Below are 20,947 nucleotides of genomic sequence, written 5' to 3'. Positions count from 1 at the left end.
GATAAACTTTCAAATTAGCCCTTAGGAGGAAAACAGCTCTAATGCGAGCTGCATGGCTCATGGTTCTATGCCTTAACTTGCTGTCTGAAAGTAACTCAGAAAGGAACCAAATATGTTCTCTGAACAAACTCAAGAAGGCTGGAAGGTTTACTGCAGGGGACAGGGAGGAAGAGAGGGTAGTTTTAGAGCAACATTCCCTACAAAATAAAATTTTCCAAAGAATCAAAGATGGGATGAGGTCTATTTAGGAAACTGATGAGTTCAGGAGGATGGGAAGGTTCCCAGAAGCAAAAGATATGACTCATGACCCAGAGAAACCACATGAAAGTTTCAACAGAAAGGTAAAAAAACTTCTATGAAAACACCCTAAGATGGTGGTGAATCCATAGGATAAAAAGCAAATGAGGGGATAAACATAAGCCTACTGGGCAGTTTGAAGGTAGAGTACAGGCTGAAGGAGCAGAAGGGATGATGATGATGATGATGATGATGATGATGATGATGATGATGATATCATCTAATCTTTATCAAGCACTTACTGCATGTAAACATTAAAGGCTTTCCATATATTACCTCATTTAATCCTGACAAAATCCATATGGTACAACCATTTTATAGAAGAACTAAAACTTAGAGAAGTTCACTAACTTGTCCAAGGCCACACAGTTATTAATAGAAAATGGTGGTTATGAGATTTGAACTCAAAGTCCGTCCTTTTAACCCCACTATAAGTTTCTGTTACAGGCAAAGTTTAGTGATAGAAACTGTTAAAGAGAATATATGAGTTTCTATTTGTTTTTATTATTTGCTAACATAGTATTTATATAGAAAATAATCATCTAAGTTTTCAGATTTCATTCAACAAACATTTATTAAGTTCCTACTGAAATACTGTCATTCAAAAACAAAAATTTAAGTTCTGTGCCCCAACTGAAAGCCCCTGGGTAAGTCCATTGTATGGCATGGTGATAGACAGTAGTGTAGCATCAATAACCAAAAACTTAGAGAGGAAAAACTTAAATCACAAAATGCTAAAACAAAACACACAACAACATGATTTAGGTTTAATCTTACAGCAGTCTGTAACTTAATCAAGGCATCTTAATCAAAAGGCTGACAAACAGTAAGGAGGAAAAAGGCTCTTGACTGCACCCATTTCATTTTGCAATGCTCACCACATCACAAAAGAAAGCAAGCTTTCCACCATGCTAGAGCATTGTAAAGCACACTTACAATGAAAACCTAATCTTAATTCGGCATTCCAGAGCTCAGATTGCATTAGTTTGCATTGCATTTCATAAAACTGTATTCTATCTTTCTTACAATGGAATGCAGAAATACATCTGTAGTAAAACATGGCAAAGGGGTGCCCATGCGTGTGCACATGTGTGTGTTCCACATGCATACTGAGAAGAGCCAAGGAATTGGCACTGCCTAGGTACTCTATGTTGCTTTCATAAAATATCACTAATTATGGCAAACTGACCCTACAACCAAAATAGCACTTCCAGACTGACTCATTACCCTCTTTGGTTGTGGGAATCTACTTTTGTAAACATTGAAGGCAAACAACTTGAAAGAAGCAGCCAAGGATTGAAGCCAAAGTAAATAATGGAATAGAATGAGCCTAGACACTAGGCATGGAAATTCCAGACAGCAACAGGAAAATGTCATGTCTAGTATCTGGTTTGGTTTCAAAAATGTTAACGAGTTCAGAAATGTATGGATTGCTCTCTTTAATTATTCATGCACCGGGAAAAATGATTTATAGGGCCGCAGAATGTAACAACAAAATCAATTTCTAAGACCATATTTTCTCTAGGTAAAGTAAATCAACAGACGTTGCAGATTATCATTCACGAGATATGTATAAAACTTGTATTTTTTTCTAGGCAACTCCTGTGATTAATGATGAAGCAGAATGCCTTGCAATATCTAGGGTAGCGTGATGTGTTTATTCTTTTCTTTACTTATTACAGACGTAATTGCATGGAACCAGAATCCTGTTAAGCCAATCACTTACACATTGACAGAATAGTTTGAATTGAATGAGTACATGGAGATTCTTAAGGAGATTATGATCTTGAGAAAAATGCACAGTAAAATATCGCTAAGGGATCTCTACAAGGAGGAAGGTGTCTAGAGAGCAGTCACACATAAAAACACTTGATGGATGCAATGGAGCAAAACAAATCGCACATTGTATCATTAGCTTTTTCTCTTTCACTGCAGATCCATGCAACTAGCTGGCCAAACTGCCTCAAGCCCCTCCCTGTTGGGCATCAGCTACAGAGGGTATTTGGGGATTGATATCCCCCAGTCATGTTCTCCCAAGGTTGTGCCCCCAACACTTCACCTATTAGCTCCCTGGGGTTGGCCAGAATTTGTCCCAGAACAACAATTTACCTGAATTACTTCCTGTAATTTCGAGGAGATGAATATGTCAACGCAACATGGTAAACCAATCATTTCTCTGAGGCCATCCAACCTCATTTAATTCCTTAGTAACCAACACAGACTTTAATGAGTGAGTACCATCTGAGATAGAATCTTATTCTAGTACTACAGCCACATGAAAACACAGCATTACCTCCTACCCCAAAGGTGCCCTTCCTTCAATGGTTCCTCAACTATTCTTTCCACCATAATCTTTTATACTAAAGATGACGGGTAAACATACTCGACAGAAAAGCAATCACGGCAAAATGAGAGACAGATGCTAGCCCAGCCAGTGTGATGAAACAGCCTCAACTGCACTTGAGTGTAGCAAATCCTTGGGATCTCATGCCGCGTCAGTTCTGATGAAGTTAAAATATGTGGTAGCAGAGCTGATGACAAAAATTTGTCACATAATCCTCAAAGAATCATCACTGTTTTTCAGAACTGGAGAAGCACCAAGGCTGTGTACGTCCTACATAAAGTGCCAAGACTGATCTCAGAAAATCAGTCCACTAATCCCACCAAATGACTGGCTTCCTACCTCACCTTTCCAAAGGAACATTTTGTCTTTTGGCAAAACTCAGTGACAGCTACCAATGGTGCAGACCTACTCTCTCAAACTCTAGAACCCTTAAGCCATTGTTATTACTGTTTGCAAGGGATGATTCCAGCCCACATGGACTTCCCCTTTTAATGAACTTTTATTTTCCTTATTGCCTTGATGATATTACTTTGTATAATTTTCTCATGGGTACATTAGGGGTAAATGAGATATAGTACAGAACAAAACACCAGATTTGGAGATAAAAGACATGGAGTCATGTCCTAGTTCTGACATTTATTACCTGTGACCTTGAGCAAGTACATTAACTACTTTGGTAATCAATTTCCACATCGGTACTTCAGGGATGATTGCCTTGAGGATCAAATGCAATGATCAAGTCAAAGTCCTTTGTAAACTATATAATGTTCTAGATGTTTTTTGTTATAATAGTCTTCCCTCACAAGGATGGTCCCTGCCTTCAAAAGTGTTTTTTTTTTAATAACCTTTATTTTGAAATAGCTTCAGTTTTTTAAAAAAATGCAAAAATAGTGCACAGCACTCCCTTACACCTTTCATCTTATTTCCATAGTTGTTACTATTTATGGACCATTTGTGAATAGTTTTAAATGATGCCCTATTATATTTTTTTCTTTTTATTCTCTTTTTCTTTTATTTCAATAGATTTAGGGGGTACAAGTTGACTTCCATTACATGTATGTAATGTGTAGTGGTGAAGTCTGGGCTTTTAGTGTACCTATCACCTTGAATAGTGTACACTGTACCCAATAAGTAGCTTTTCTTCCTCACTTTCACTCACCCTCCCTCCCCTTTTAAGTCTCCAGTGTCCATTATGCTACTGTGTGTCCTTGCATAGTCATAGCTTAGCTCCCACTTTTAAGTAAGAACGTGTAGCATTTGTTTCTCTGTTCCTGAGTTCCTCCACTTAGGATAATGGTCTCTAATTCCATTCAAATTGCTGCAAAAGACATTATTTCATTCTTTCTTACAGTTAAGTAGTACTCCATGGAATGAATACACACACACGTATGTATGTATACATATAGAATGCATATATATGTGTGTCTCTATATACATATTTATAGAGAGAGCACATTTTCTTTATCTACTCATCAGTTGATGGACACTTAGGGTGATTCCATATCATTAATCATTACCATATGATTAATGACTATGATTGAATTATGCTGCCATAAACATATGAGTACAGGCATCTTTGTTACATGATTTCTTTTCCTTTGGGTAGATACCCAGCAGTGGGACTGAAGGATAGAATGGTAGATCTACTTTTAGTTCTTTGAGAATTCTCCATATTGATCTCTATAGAGGTCATACTAATTTACATTCCCATCAACAGTGTACAAATGCTCCCCTTTCACCATATCCTTCCAACATCTGTTATTTATTGAAAAAGTGGGGGGCAAGGGTTGTTGTTTTTACAATTTCAAATCTTGTCTGGCATCTGGCAGAGACACAGTTAAATGCTCAATAAATAGCTTAATGACTAATTAGAAGACTCCTTTAGAATATAATGATTTAGGGATAAGGCTGATGTTTGCACATTTTATAAAAATCTGAAAAAGGCACATGTTGTATTCAGTTGCCATTTTATGTAAAATAAATAAGTGTAATACAAAGTCTTCAATTTCAGATTAGTCTATGAATATTCATATATTCCATAAAGGTTAACACTGAATCTTGAAATCTGAAAATAAATTCTAGTGTGAAAAGAACTTCCAGAACAATGAGCTCTCCACCTTTTCGGTACAAATCCATCCTGAAAATTCTCTGTGCCTGGTTTTGGTTAAGGCTGTGGCTAATCAGTCGTCATTGACTGATTAAGTTCTTCCAATGCTTAAGACCTATTGCATTTAGAAAGCTTAAATGGGAATCAGAAAGTCATCCTTAACTTAATTAGAGACTAACCAAGAAAGACTACTCTGATAAAATTTGTGCTCCCAGGTCACATGGTCTGTCATGGACTCAACTACAAAGGAAGACAATAAAGTGAACCCCAGAAGAGCTGGCTGCACACATCCAATGGATGTGATATTCTGCCTTGTGAAGGTAAGTAAAGACAGTGAAGTAAAAGAATGGACACAGCAGCATTTTTATAGAAGCCTGACCATTTGTTAGGAATCATTAATGACCCCAGAGGAAGTATCATGATTCCCAAGAAGTATATTCCAGCTAAGTAAAAATGCTAAGAAGTTGGGAAAAAAAAACACAAAATTACTTAAATTCATAAGAGAAAGTTCCTATAGCATAAGGAGAGTCAAAAACTATATGGCATACACTTAAAGAAAGCCAAAGAGAATATTGTTATATAAAGAAATGTGATACATAACTCACTCCAACAGGTATCACTTATTACTGCATTGCTTATATTTCAGGACAAGGGTAGTAAGAGGGAGGGTCATATGGTTGGAGTAAGAAGGTTTGTAACATTTATTGGGTCCCACCATGTGTCAGACACCTTACTAAGTGCTTTATGTCGCTTATTTAATTCTGGCACTACAAAGCAGTATTTCAATTCCCACTCCACAGATAATGGAACTAAGCTTCAGAGAGGTCACTTAGCCCAAAGTCTTTCTAAATTCAGGGAACTAAGATCTCTACATCAGAGATACCAAATGTATCTTTAAGTAATTAAACCCCAGAGAGTTCCCTTGGGGGAATGGCTCTCATCAGGTTTGAATCAGGCCAGCTCTCCACAAGTCAAGAAAAACTTGTAAATTGAGTACCTGACAGGCTGGCTTCTCTTAGCAAAGGACCTGGTTGAAGCGGCCAGTTAGAGCTGGCCAGAACCCAGGGTGACAAAACAGTCATTAAAGGCGGGGATCAGGCGGGCGACAACTCCAGGCTGAATGTCAGTCCAAAGAATACAGTGTTGAATGATGAAAGTGGCTCTCGGGAGAAGAACGAAATCCACAACTTGAAAGAAGCTACATTAGCAGGAGAGCCAACAAGAGTTGCCAAAAAGCATTAAGGGATGATGTGTGTTAGGTAGAGTCTGAAATGATAGCTATTTGACGTGGATAATAAACTACTGAGAAGAAAGGATTGTATGCCCTGAACTAAATACTAGGAAAAAGTGTAGTCCTCTAGACAACACCTGCTAACATTTTACCTGTTGCTGCCCATAAAAATTTCTGTTCTAATTCATAAATCAAGGAGAAGTATCAATCAGTAAGATCTAGCTTACACAGTATGAATACAAAGAGACCACAAATGGTTTCAGCAAGTTCATCCTTTAGTCAGTGAAAGAAGCAGAAAGTATAACTGGCATAAAATCCCTATAAAATATACAGGTTGAAATAGAAATTCTCATGAAGTCATTTAACAGTAAAAAGAGTCCACTCAACATGAAGATAGATGAGTTTTTTTTAAAAAGCCATAAGTATAAACCCAAGTTTCAGCAATATTATGTAAAACACTATATAAATTTAATTATAACAACATAAAAATATACAGTCAGTAAAAGCAGAGTTATAGAAAAAAGATACTAAGATGTATGGAACACAACAGCCCTGTGAGACAGAAAGATTATCATCTCTACTTGATGACGACTAACAAATGCCAAATGTGGGACTTTTCTCCAAAATGATGTGATTACAGAAAATTTCCAAGAAGTCTTTAATGTTCCCATGTAGAATTTTCAACTAAAAATGGGGGGGGTGGGAACTCATCAATATATTCTACATTATCTGGACTAAAAGGATATAAAAAGCCATAAACTGGTCACAGATAACTGTTACAGATGGAAACAAATGACTAGCAAGGAACAGCTTATTAATAACTTCCCACTGGACCATCCTGGAATCTCTAAAGACTCCTTTTTTCTTTATTTCTTTTTCATGGCACACATCACATCTGACATACCGCATATTTTACTTGTTTACCTGTTTATTTATAGGCACAAATGAGGGGAGGGACGTTATTTTGTTCACTCTCAATTCCCAGTGTTCTGGAAAAATACCCGGTATGGGGTAAGCATGCAATATATTTGTTAAAGGAATGAATAAATACACATCGAGTTGTGTTATCAATGTGCTCAACTCAAAAATAGACTTAAGTAACAACTGGACCTTCTGAAAAGTATTTTAGAGTACCAGAAGTACAAAGGTGAGACTAAAATGTATAAAGGCACAAAAAATTAGCACTGAGCATTCATTAGCACTGTCAGAGTCTAGCAGAAAAATCCAATCCACCCATTGGCTCAATATGAGAAGAAAGGCATGTTGCAATATCTGCTTTTTGTCACAGTCAACTTTTCAACATTTGAAAGCTCGAGTACTATAAAAAATTAAGATGGAAAATCTATTTTAGTATAACCTGCAAAAGCTCTCCTGAGAAACTCAGAAGAGGTACAAATTCAATATGAACAATGGATGGAACCACAATTAAATCACAGGGGAATGGCTTGATCTGTAGATTATGCAGAGCCTAACATTCTACCCAAAGCAGAAAGAAAGAGTGCACTGCCTACTTTTAGTAATAGGAAATACATGACCTCAGCAATGCAAAAATGAAAGCTATTGCTTGGAACAAGGGCTGAATGTGTGGCTGTAGTTGAGCTGAGCAAAAGAGTGACCTAATATTTTTGCTTATGATTCTACATATCTGGTTGGTAAAGTTAAACTATTTTTAAATGACGTGCTGTGTTTCTGTCACTAAACTAAAGCAAAATGTTTATATATATATATATATATATATATATGTATGTATATCTCACAGACACACACACACATATAGGTATAAGAACTCATTTAGTATTATTTGCATTGGAGAGCAATCACTTGGCAATTTGGTCAGTTACATTCCAGTAGTAAATTCATGCATCAGGGCTGCATTTATGCTACTATTGCAAATGTAGCTATTGAAGGCAGAGTTCAGGCTCTGCTCCTGGATTATGTATCAGTACATGAAAATAAGAATACAAATGACAGCTTGAGAGGCAGCTATGAAATTTATGCCAAATAGGAACATTAAAGCCAAATGTATGTCCTGATTAGCATCAATTACATAAACAATTGCTTATTAAATAACTAATGAATAAAAATCTTTTCTTCTTTTCCTCAAAAATCTACAACTCACAGCTCCATTGGTAGAGGCTCTTGGGGACAGGCTGGGGGCTCAGCACATGAGGCCACCTGCACTGTGACAGAGGCTGCGCTGATGCTGCCTGGTGACAAGCACAAAGCTTCAACATTGGGAGTGCTTCTGCCATCCCCACTAAAACCCCAGAATGTCTTCCCAGAGCTGTCAGGATAAAGACCAACATTTTTAACAGGACCAAGGGGGCCTTGCATAGTCTGTCCCCTCGTCTTGCAGCAAATCTTCCCTTGTTCTCTGTCCTTCAGCGACATGGCCTGCCGCCTCTTTCCACAAACTTGCATATGCTCTTTCCTCTGCCAAATGTGTTCTCCTTCTCACCCCTTCCCCCAGTTAAGCCTCAACTCAATTTTCTTAAGGGAAACTCAGTCTACCACATGCTCTCATAGCATCACACGGCCCTCCTTCCCAGTGCCATTTCTGAGTTTGCATTTATTTGTGAGATGTTTGGGTGCATGTCAGTTTCCCCACCTGACAGAAAGTGCCATGAGGAAGGGGTCATGTCTGTTTTTGCCCCTAAGTATATCCCAGAACTTAGCGCAACTCTAGATACAGACAGTAAGTTACTAAGCATTTGGAGAAGAAAGGAAAGAAGGAATGAATGAATGAAAAGTTTAACTCACATAGTCAGAGTTCTGGAATGAAGTGGAAAAGAGTTCAACTTTTAAGAAAAAAAAAGATCAAATGGTAGACAGAAACACAAAGGACAACCATTAATGGGGAGAACTAAGAGCAACACGGGTAATTAGCACCAAAGCAAATTTATCACTTTATCTTCCTCAATGCCTAGAGCACTACCTTCAGGCCTTCTGGTGAGAGGGAGAGGCAGAGAGGCAGAGAGGCAGAGAGGCAGAGAGGCAGAGGCAGAGAGAGAGAGAGAGAGAGAGAGAGAGAGAGAGAGAGAGAGAGAGAGAGAGAGAGAGAGAGAGAGATTGATTCCTAATTCTGTCTGGCATAGCTTCTCCTTCTGCCTCTTCTCTCTTTTCAGTGTTTTGCTATCCATCTTTCTCCTCTCTGTAGCGCTTACTATTTGCTTTTGGTTATTTATCACATTAGGGATAGTCTCCATCATAATTATTAATATTTGCCCCACCTAGAATCTCACATCTTTCATGCCAAGTCATTTTCTTATTTTCTCCATGGTTAAAAGTTACTTAGAACTTCAGAGGTCATGTTGAAATCTGATCCCCAATATTGGAGGTGGGGCCTAACTGGGGGTGTTTGGGTCATGGGGTGGACCCCTCATGCATGAATGGTGCTGTCCTCATGGTAATGAGCGAGTTCTTGCTCCATTAGTTCCAAGAAGAGTGGTGTTAAAAAGAGCCTGGCTCTGCTCTGCCCCCTCCTGGATTGGGATGCCTTTTCTCTTCCTTCCCTTAGACTTCAGACTCCAGGTTCTTCTACCTTTGGAGACTCTAGGACTTGACCAGCGGCCTCCTGAAGGCTCTCAGGCCTTTGGCTTCAGACTAGGGGCTCACCATCAGCTCCCCTTGTTTTCAGGCTTTCACACTTGGACTGAGCCATGCTACTGGCTTTTCTCATGCCCCAGCTTGGAGATGGCCTATTGTCTGTCGGACTTTGCCTTTGTAACCGTGTGAGCCAATTCTCCCTAATAAACTCCCTTTCATTCACATGTCTCCTACTGGTTCTGTCCCTCTGGGGAACCCTGACTAACACACAGGCCATGCATTAGAAACAAATCTTTGATAAGAACATTATAGTACCTACCGAGGCACTGTCCATTCCAGCCTCGGAATCCTTCTGTGCAGGGAACACACTGGTAAGATCCAGGAGAATTCACACACTGCTCATCGGGACAAGTACTTGGGGTCAAACATTCATCAATATCTGAAAAATCAAAAAGGTAGGTCATAAACATTTTATCTGAATACCAAAGTGAAATCTTACTTTCGTGTAAGGTGGGGGAGGGGAAGCATGTTATATCTACATTTCAGTGGGAAAAACAGTAACGGGGTGAGGTGAGACATTGTTTCTATATGTAAACATACAGCAGTAATGCATGGTCGGGTTACCTGCATTAAAACATTCATATACATTCTAAAGAAGAACTTGGCCCCAATTCTTCAACTGGCAGGGCCAGGCCAGGGAGTTGGCAGCTCCTCTAGGGCCACTTTTTGGACATGAGACCTTTCAAATAAGAGCACAGCTTGCCAGAAAGAAATACAGGAATGGGGACGGGCATGAGGAAGCCGTATGTCCACCTCACTAGAGGCTGTCTCTGCAGATATTGGACGCTCTAGGGAAATCCTTACTTTGGCTTTTGTGGACCCAAGAACATCCTAGGTTTGAATAATTTAAAACCCTTTACATGATAGGAATTCCTTGGATGTGGAGAAAGAACATTAGGAGAGAGTAACTCATCACATACTTTCAAGATTTTCCAGAGAACATAGTGATATGATCATATGGAAATATTTTGCAGTAAAAACACACCTTTTCACATTCATAGCTAACTGAAGTTATTAATCACCATTCTTTTGGATTTGGAGAGAAAAAAATATCACCTTAAATATGGTTGGGGTTGTGGCAGAGATAACTACTACAATAGCATCAGGCATTTTTAGACTCATAAAAACAAGAAAACAGGGAAAAAGTAAGATATAGGAGAGAATTCAACAGTTTAAAATGAGTGGTAACACCTTAGGTACTAGCCCTACTTGAAGTAAGTGTTTTTCTGGTCGTGGATTTTGAATTCAAATGAATGGATTTAATGTCTAAGTGTCCCAATACAAAATGTATACAGGACCCTTAGTCATACTTAAAATATAAACAGATTTTTAGGACAAGATAAAAATGAAAGAAGTATATAATGGGTACACTAAATGCCCGTGAGTATTTAATGTCTTCATTCTGGTAAATTCTTAAAAATTATCTCCTATTCCATTTCATTAACTGTGAAAAGATGCTTAAAGTGAAAAAGTTGAGGATGATATTAACAAAATAAGCATTAGGTCAGTGTTGCAATTTTTTTTTCTATCAGTAAAAGTTCTTGCCAATAGACAATGACACACGATGGTTTTTTTAGGTCAGATGTTCTGGGACTTCTTGTTCTACAAAAAGATGGTGCTTGCCAGTTTCATTTCCAAACAGTATTACATTCTCCTGTGGAGGGGATTTTGTTTTTTAAAACAGAAATACAACTGTTAAATCAAAGACAGTCAATGGGACTGGCTGGTCTAATACATAAGGTACAATGTTGAGTAAAATAGGCTAACATCCCTGAATTTCTAGCAGCTCTCACTTCTGTTTGCTTTTGCACTCACATCTATAAATTAGGAACTACCTGCCTTGTATTAAATCATTAAATGTAAAATGTCCGATTTTGAATCAGAAGTGTCATTTATTATATCGCAAACAAGAAGCAGTACAATTAATCAAAGTATGTGCCTAAACTATTGACACAGTTTTGCCATCTTAATGGTAGCTTGCTCATGTTGGCAGTGAAGAAGCCTGGAGAGCGAGTGGTGATGAAATCACAAAAGGCGTTTTCCACAACTTGTTGAGAATTCAATATTTTTCCTTGCAAGAAGTGGTCCAGAGCCTGGAAGAAGCAGTAGTCAATTGGTGCAAGATCTGGTGAATAGGGCAGATGACACAGAGTTTCCAAATCCAGACTCTGTATTTGAGCAGCATTGTTTGTGTGATGTGGTCAAGCGTTCTCTTGCAAGAGGATTGGCCTGTCTCTATTGACCAACCTCAGCTGCTTAATCCCAAGCATCCTCATAATTTCCTCCAATTGGTTGCAGTAGACATCCGCTGTAATAGACTGATCAGGTTTCATGAAGCTGTAGTGGATAATACCAGTGCTAGACCACCTAACAGACACCATTAGCATTTTTTTTTATTAATGTTCAGTTTTGGACTTTGTTTTGGCACTTCACCTTTATCCAACCATTGTGGCGAACACTTGCAATTGTCAAAAAAATATCCATTTTTCATCACACATAACAATACGATGTAGAAATGGTTCACCTTTATGTTGTGACAACAAAGAAAGGCAAGCTTTGAGAGGACTTCTCTCTTCTTACACTTGTTTAATTCACACAGAACCCATCTCTCCAGCATCTTTACCCTGCCGATTTGTTTCAAATGGTCCAATATTGTTGGAATAGTAACGTCAAACCTTGCTGCTAATTCATGTGTAGGTTGAGATGGATTCACTTCCACTACAGCATTCAGTGCATCATCATCCACCTTGGTCTCAGGTCACCCATGTGGCTCATTTTCAGTATTAAAATTACCAGAGTGGAATTTCTCGAACCATCCATGTACTGTGCGTTCACTAGCCACATCCTTCCCAAACACTTTGCTGGCATTTTGAGCTGTCTGAGCTGCATTGGTTCCACGATGGAACTCATTCAAAAACAACAAGGATTTTTAACTTATCCACAATTTTGCAAAAATTGCTCCAAAATTTTTTTGAAAGATAATCACAAGCCAACACATCTGTTTGCAAGATTGAGGATGTACCTTTACCATAAAAATAAAACGAGAAGTGTCAAAGTGACATGTCAGAGATACTTAAGGAAATCGGACATTTCATACTTAATAACCTAATAATACCTTACCAGAATAAAGTAAGGATGAATGAGATAATGTCTGTAAACTACAATAGACTCCTTGGAGACTGGTGCTGTTTGAAAGCAACTTCGTTAGTGACAGCTGAGAAAATCTTCAGTGAGCCAGAAGCCCAGGGACCTTTGGTTCTGGTCCATGATGAAATTAGAACACGGCCACATTGCTTGGCTCCTTCTTTTCATGCCTTTTCGTGGGGATAGAACTATATACTATTTACTCAGGGAACCCTGGTAATATTTCTGCTAAATAGTTTTCCTATATTCAATATTACTGAATATTCCTCTATCAGCTTTTAATTTAATTACATAATTTTCAAATGTCTTTCCTCTTCCTTTTTATCCTTATTACTTAAAGGTCTCCCCATTCTGGGACTATCTGCAGAAATGAAGGATCAGTATTTGACTTCTTTAAGGGGCACCGCACATAAATGCTTGTCAGCCTACAACCACCCCTCTTTTAAGAACTTCATACAACTACGGATGTACTGAGAAGATCTACACAAGCAGAAAAGGAGTCAGGAATGAGGGAGGTTTAAAAAAGCTAAAACATCTTAAAAACTAACAAGGTAACGGGCATCCTATAAGCTACTACAACATGTATTTATTTTCATGACAACCCTGAAAGCTGGTGATGCTCTAAGTTTCAAAGGTGCTGAGTCACTGGCTCCGGGTCAGGTAGTAACTCAGTGTAGGGTCGTGAGCTGATTGCACAGTCTTTGTTCTCCCCCATTCCCACGCTGCCTCTCTACATAGAGCAGAGGGGAGTCCCCTAGAAGAAGAGAGTAAGGACGCTGCACCTGTGCTTGTCCCATAGCCCCTCGGACATAGGGGGAGGGTTCATGGCTCCATTCTGATGTGAGCCAATCAGAAATCTGGTAACAAAACACTCCTACTTCTCTCTAGATTACAACCCAAGGAGGCAAGGCAAGAGGCCAGCAGGAGAGGTGACTGTAGGCTGCCAAAAAATGTCTAATTAGCTCTCCCTGCAGCCCTGGGTCATTAGAGTTGTGAAGAAAACCAATATGCAGACGCCAAGGGGCAGCTGAGAGCAGGCTGTGCCAACAGAGTCCACCCCTCCCGACCTCCAGAGAAGCCCAGCCTGTCGGACAGCAGGCTGATCCCCAGCCAGCCAGACAGGGAGCCCCAAGCAACCAGTACTGTGTCCATGTCCCCTCGCCCAGAGACCCCTGTTCCTTCGCCCTCATGTTTCCATGGCAGGTTTTCAGCAGAAGCTCAATGTATTTCTCCGTGAAAATAATTACAAAAAAGTACCACAGTGGTTTCCAAATGAACCCGTGTAACTCAGACACAAGCATGAGCAGAAGTATGAGATGGATAATAATTTTGACCGTGCTAAAAATATTTTTCAAAACATTTTTATAACAAAAACAAATTCACTGCTGTGGTCAATAATGAAGAAATGTTATCTAGCACAGTTGGAATGTGATCCAGAGTTGGTCAGACAGCGCTTCTGTAGGGAGTCCGCAAGAAAGTCCCAGGACACGTGTAAAAGAAAGCAGCTGAGACGAAGGAATGTAACAATGTGAAAAGGTAAAAAAAAAAAAAAAAATCAACACTGGTTACACCTGCACCATGTTCCCAGATGAATGATCCAGACACTGCAATTAATTCTGGGTTTGTACTAAGATACTATGCAATTAATTGTTCTAAAGTGATTTCACTCCAAATACCAGGATAGGCAGATATTAGGTAAAAAATAATAAGAGCATGAAGATGGAAAATAATCAAGACAGAGCCACTGAAAGGAGGCAAATGGGCTGCGTGTCCAGAAAGCTGGAAGAGCTGGTGTCACGCTCAGGGTGGTAGAAAGAAACGAGAACCAGGTGAAGTACCTGCCAGCCCTGGGGTCAGGACCCTGCTCTGCAGGTCACAGAGACATGTGCTCAGCGCCTGCAGGTGGCACCGTCCCCTTGCTCTCTCAGCACACTCACCCTGGCAATGGCCTCCCCGGGTCATGCGGTACCCGCTGTCGCAGTATTCGCACCGGAAGGCCCCCTCCGTGTTGATGCAGTGCCCTTCCCCACACACGTCCGGCCTCAGGCACTCGTCAACATCTGCGCAGAGCAGAAAACACGGTCAAGTTGTTGTTTTCCAGAATATTCCTTTAGTCTTCTCCCATCTCCCAGCTTAGTTCACAGTTAATAATGAAGTAACTGATTTCTGTTATCATCCCTTTATTTGACACATTTAAAAACTGAGTTTTGATTCCTGTGGAGTCCAAAAGTAACATTTAACGCATCACACAGTCGACACTCTTCCTTCAAAAATGTTGGCGGAGCCAGGCGCGGTGGCTCTTGCCTATAATCCTAGCACTCTGGGAGGCTGAGGCAGGAGGATCGCTTGAGCTCAGAAGTTCGAGACCAGCCTGAGCAAGAGCGAGACCCCGTCTCTACTAAAAATAGAAAGAAATTAGCTGGACAACTGAAAACAGATATAGAAAAAATTAGCCGGGCATGGTGGCGCATGCCTGTAGTCCCAGCTACTCGGGAGGCTGAGGCTGGAGGATCGCCTGAGCCCAGGAGTTTGGAGTTGCTGTGAGCTATGATGACGTCACAGCACTCTAGCCCAGGCAACAGAGTGAGACTGTCTCAAAAAAAAAATGTTGGAGGAAAAAAAAATCCATTTTTATATCTCCCAGTATCTAGCAGATTGCTATGTTGTGACAGGTATTTCATTTAAAAAAATCTGCGTTGTCTCAAAAAGCATTAGACTGCTGGGGGCCTGGGGGGATCTCAAACCCCAGGTCTGAGGATCTGTACATGAGGAAGAACACTGCCATTACCTATGCAGCTAGTACCCTCCTCACTGGCCATAAATCCCGCTGGGCAAATACACAAGAAACTTCCCTCAGTGTTTTCACAGCGTCCCTGGGAGCAGAGGTGTTGGACCTGAGTACATTCATCAATATCTGTTAACAAAAATACATTTAAAAAGATTAGTCCTGTGTAGCAAGAGCTCAGTCAGGCTGTTCTGTAAAATACGGTCATACTAGTCCCTGGGTACCACCAACCTTTATTACTGAGGGAAACAGTAAAAGGAGACATGGTCTTTCTCCTCAAATACTTGAAGGACTGTTACTAGAATAGTAACAGCTTCTTCCCTAAGAAGCTTATCATGTCATTGTGTCAGAGGCTGAAACTGAAAAACCATGACATTGGTGTTTCAAAGGGACAGAGGTCAAGGCAACAGAGAAGGAATCTCCTGATAACTGGAGTCATCTAAGCAATGACATTTTCTGGGAGCACGGAGTCAGAAATGCTGTGAAAGTGACTCTTATCACTGCGCACACGAGTGGAGCTGGAATCAATCGTCTCTATTGCTTTTTCAACTTAATAGTTCATGTTCTAAACCTGATACATCCGATGCATGCAAATGAAAGGGAAACCGCCACATCACGGAGCAGGTGGATGTCTCCCCTCCCTGCATAAACACAAACCAAATAGAAATACCCACTTATATTAAAGGAGTATTAATTAGATATGTGCCTTTGTTGCTTTATATCGGCCTTATAACTTAGTGCTGAATTTTCTTTTTCTATAAAAAGAGAATTAAATTTAGAGTTATATTTAAATGACTTAACTTTCTTACACCTCTTTCTGAGACACATTTTTCCAAATAAGCATATGTGCAATCCCTAAATTTCTAAATTCATTGATAACTTCGTGCCAGCATACATGGATTTTTAATTTAGAAATCTCCTTTAGAAATCAAATCTCATATACTTAGATTAATATAATTCTTTACTGTACCATATATATGTATATATATGTAGATTTTTGCCAAACACATGTGTGTATATATCTATTCTTATTCACTTTATCTGAAAAGTTTTTGGAAATTATTTCACCTTTATGTAAATGCAGTACATCTGATCAGATAGTAGCACTGAACAAAGCAGTAAGAGAATCTAAAGAGTTTAGCAAATCTTGTTTTGAGCTCTACAGCTGAGAGATACACATTTTCAAAACTTAAAGACAGTAACATTTTCCTCAAATGGTTAAACTGGCTTTTAAAAAGCTTCTAGAAGTGCAAATATTTGATATTTAATAGTTTTGTCAATCAAAAGTGTCTTACCAACACATTTCCTCTGTTGTTCACTGAACTTGTAACCCTCGTAGCATATACAGGTATATCTCACCGGTAGGTTAATGCAGTGTCCTGCTCCACAGATATCAGGGTTCACAGTACATTCATTGATTTCTTTAAAAGTAAACAAAATAATGTGAAAAAAAGCAGAAATAAACACAAAGATTTCATTGCACTTGCAAACCATTACTGTATTTCTTTACTAGTTAGCAATTTACTGCCAGATATGCACATAGAAGACAAAGATAATGTCTGACATCAAGTATAAATTTATGTGATTACTTTATAAATTATTTAGTTCTATCCAAATTCATTAATAATTCCAAATGAAACAATTTCTAAGATGAAGTAGAAATTCAGAAAGAGGCCAAGTTGAAAGTTATAAGAAAATCAATTCTTAATAAAATAATTTCCCAAATGGCCTATCAATGAGTTTCTATTCACTCTAGTTCATCTTACATGATGGCTTCTGAACCATCATGTGATTTCTCCTGATAAGAAATATATAGTAGCCTTCCATTCATTAGCAGGCCATATTTGAGTTCCAACAGATGCATCCAACCTCCTCCAAAATTTTCTCATTAATCCCCAAGAAGGACCTCCTACTTCTAACCAAAACAAAACTTTCTAGATGTATCTTCCTCTTAATTTGCCAATTTCAGTGAGAGCATATTTTATTTTTAGTGGTAAAGTGGAATCTTTTTACTAATCGTCTCTGCTAAATTCCTCCCATACTCTCCTACAGATCTCCAGGTGAAACTGGCTTCTTCTATAAAGCCCATGCAAATTAACCCCATTCAAGTCCTCACTCCACTCACCAACGCACAAGACCCTGATGGAGGCAGGGTTGTAGGAGTCCATGGTTAGGAGGAGGCCATCCAAAAAGGACCCAAGGACTCAAAAATGGCTTTCAGAGATGAATTACTCCCCTAATATTTTCTATGTCCAGTGACTTTTGTAAAGAACTATAATGGCATGGTGGAGACAGTATAGCTGGTGGTTAGAGTCACTGGCTTGGAGACAGTACAGGTAGGTACACAGCTTGCTGCCCTTTATATCTCGGTAGCATGGGCCAAGTGATCTGACCATGCTAAGCCTCACTTTTCTACATGTATAAAATGGAAATAATCGGAATTCTAGCTTCAGAGTATGAAATTGAAAGGGGGAACCTAAATAATGCAGGTAGCCCAATGCTTGACACATTATATATGCTCGATAAAAGTTAGTCACTATTATTATTGCTATTGTTCATAATGAAATCATTTAAGAATATATTAAAAAAAAATAGCACTTTTATACCAACACTACCTTGGGCTATTGCATCATTGTCATCATATAGCACACAAGGCTGTAAAGAGATGCTGGCTTGGAAGAAGCCAAGGAACCGCCCAGGGTAAGTAGAGTGGTGCCCCTGAGCAAGCAAGCTGAAGCACAGCTTTGTTAGAGGGGTCTCTGGCTTGAATGAGAAGAAAAACAGCAGGACTATTGTCATTAATAACCCACTATGCATTCTGCGGAAAAAGAATGTGAAAAACAGTGCTTTTATAAAAATTCACAATGGAAATGACCTACACTGGGGTTGAGGTTGCTCTCCAAAACCAAAAACCACATTCTTCATTTTTCTTAAAGGATTCACTGTGCTATGACTTTAAGAATACTCACACAAGTGATTTTAAAAAGGAAGCATATGAGCTGCTTATCAAAATCACCTCGAGGTATGAGACATGTATGCAAAAGCCATGTATTTACAAATTCTTATACTTTTTATGAGGCTGGTTATGCTAATTCACTTTCAGAAAAATTTGTTTGTAGTCAGTGTATTATCAAATTATAGAAACAATAATTCAAAAGGCTAAAAACATGGATGATTAACATGATTGCTTAAACTTAAGGGACTGGCAATAATGCAAAACAATGAATTATGGTACATGCATAGCACAGAATATTACATAATCATTAACAGGACAGAACAATGCTTATTTGTTAAAAAACACAGTTCAGCACAAATTATACTATAATACATATACAAAAGAAGATTGGAAGGAAATATATCTTTTGACAAAGAGTATGTATTAGTACTTTCCTAAGCAGAAAAGTCTTCCTTACAAAATATTATTTCTATGTGCCAAAAATCTTCACCAGATTATACTCGTAGACCTTCAGGGAAGAATTCTCTTCTCTGTTTATAGGAATTTTCTAGTGAAATAGTGTGAGAAGTACATCTCTAACCATCTATTCTATGTTACAGGCAGATGCCTCTTTTGAAAATTACTGTTATTTAGATTTCTTGGTTTTCTTTGTTTCGTTTATACCCTTCTCTATTGTTTTCTTAAAATGGAAAGACATGTTGACGATATTTTCAAAAGGAAAATGAATTAATTAGAAGATGAATTAGTATACTCGGGGCAAGGATTCAGAAGGCTATGCAAGGGTTTAATAAAAGGCTATAAATCTGGGGTTTTCATGTACACTTGATCGGTAGGCACTGCCCCACTTCCACGGTAAGAATTTGTTCATCAAGTATTTGTCATTTGGAGCCCGTAGATTCAAAATGGAACTTTTATACATGTGAACAAAAGTCTTCAAAAACATGTGACGCTTAATTCAAATGCGATACATTCCTATGCCGCAGTTGGCCTACGTATTTTGATTGTTTCTTTTCAAGTCATCTATAAGATAGGAGAAATAGGTAAGAATTATAACTCTTTAGTCTTAGGGATTGAAATGGATATGTATAACAATGGCCTTTCCTTCCTTCCAGTTCAGTATTTTACATAAAAGCTACCAAGTGGAAACTGTATCGATGGAAGAATGTTTGGGGATTTTTATGAGCTGATTACTTCATACATTACGTAGTATATGGAAGGCAGCTTGAAATTGTTGATCCTGACTGACAGGATCACATGTTACATGTAAGAAAATGTTACGCTGACACCACTAGAGGGTACTAAGAGATACATCAAAGGACAGAGGGGACATTTTCTAAAACGTACTTGATTTCCACATTGATTGCCCATTTTTACACAAGTGATTAATTAACGTAACTGTCATCAATCTGACCTCAGAGAACCCTTTCATCTCTCTGCCAGGCAGGATTCACCCTTGTAGGTAGACAGAAAAGGGCCACACACCTTCCAAACACCTCTGTTTGCTTTCTATTCACTAGTCATCAAAATGTTAAACATCGAGTTTTTCTTTTTTAAGATAAACAAATTACTGGTACTTATATTTAAAAACTTTTAAACATATCTCCCACCCTCTGTCCCCATGCTTTCCTTCCTTTTCTATTAGGTTTGCCATCTTGAGCACATACATAGTACGCAGAAAGATGAGTCCTGAGAATATTGTCTTGAAGAAGAAAAGGAAATTTTTTGCATTTTCTGGTTTTCAGGACAAAGACACTATGCTTTATATTTTTCTAAGACATCATTCACTCACAGGCATGGGAGCTGTTCCCACTGAATGGATCAGTTCATGTGGAAACATAAATTTCTTTGAGCAGACTGTGTCAATATAAACTCTAGACACAGGGCTCTGCTACACCACAGAGGCAAAGCCTCTCACAGACCGCGCTGATTCCTGGTGTCAGCGGTACGCCGATGAATGGAAATGTCTTATCTCCTTCAGCATGCTTGGCTACCCAGAGAGATGGTCACGTGAGTGCTCCCCACCGGGCTCTTTCATGTGTCCTTCCCAGGACAACCCTGCCCTTTCCTACCATATGTGCCACCCTGAAACAACTCCACCTTCACCGGGTCAAGGACCTTATTCTATTCCGTCCACTGGAGTTCACTTAGAAACTGGAGAAAGAGCCATGACCAAAAGCCAACGGTAAACCAAGTGCCCTGTTTATCCCAGCAACAAGGCCAATGGCGGACTTAACAGTTTCATGTCTTTACTATATTTCCTAAAATTAAATGAAAAAGAAAACTTTGGGCAAAATATGAAAATGAGTATGCGGACCTTTAGCGGTTTTCTTCATCATGTGATTACTCAAATGAATGAATAAATAAACAGTGTTTGGAAATGAAGCATGATGATTTTACACACACCCACACACACATACACACACAGTTCATTTTCCCTCAGCATACATAGTCTATTGAGGCTGTAATGACACTACTAA

The 20,947-nt window shown here is 39.0% G+C and overlaps 1 protein-coding gene across 10 annotated transcripts in view; it reads right to left on the bottom strand.

The window, feature by feature from the left end:
- Positions 1–20,947, bottom strand: part of LTBP1 (latent transforming growth factor beta binding protein 1) — a 401,756-nt gene that overhangs the window by 99,838 nt on the left and 280,971 nt on the right. For all 10 annotated transcript variants that reach the window (XM_012788393.3, XM_012788394.3, XM_076000662.1 and 7 more), the window contains 4 exons: positions 16,810–16,935; positions 15,518–15,643; positions 14,667–14,789; positions 9,845–9,964 (listed from right to left, as the gene is read on the bottom strand). In XM_012788393.3, coding sequence (XP_012643847.1) covers positions 9,845–9,964; positions 14,667–14,789; positions 15,518–15,643; positions 16,810–16,935 — 495 coding nt within the window. The remainder of the gene's footprint in view (positions 1–9,844; positions 9,965–14,666; positions 14,790–15,517; positions 15,644–16,809; positions 16,936–20,947) is intronic.

The sequence above is a fragment of the Microcebus murinus genome, chromosome 3 (assembly GCF_040939455.1).
Source record: "Microcebus murinus isolate Inina chromosome 3, M.murinus_Inina_mat1.0, whole genome shotgun sequence".
NCBI lineage: Eukaryota > Metazoa > Chordata > Mammalia > Primates > Cheirogaleidae > Microcebus > Microcebus murinus.
This window is presented reverse-complemented; position numbering and strand designations above follow the sequence as displayed.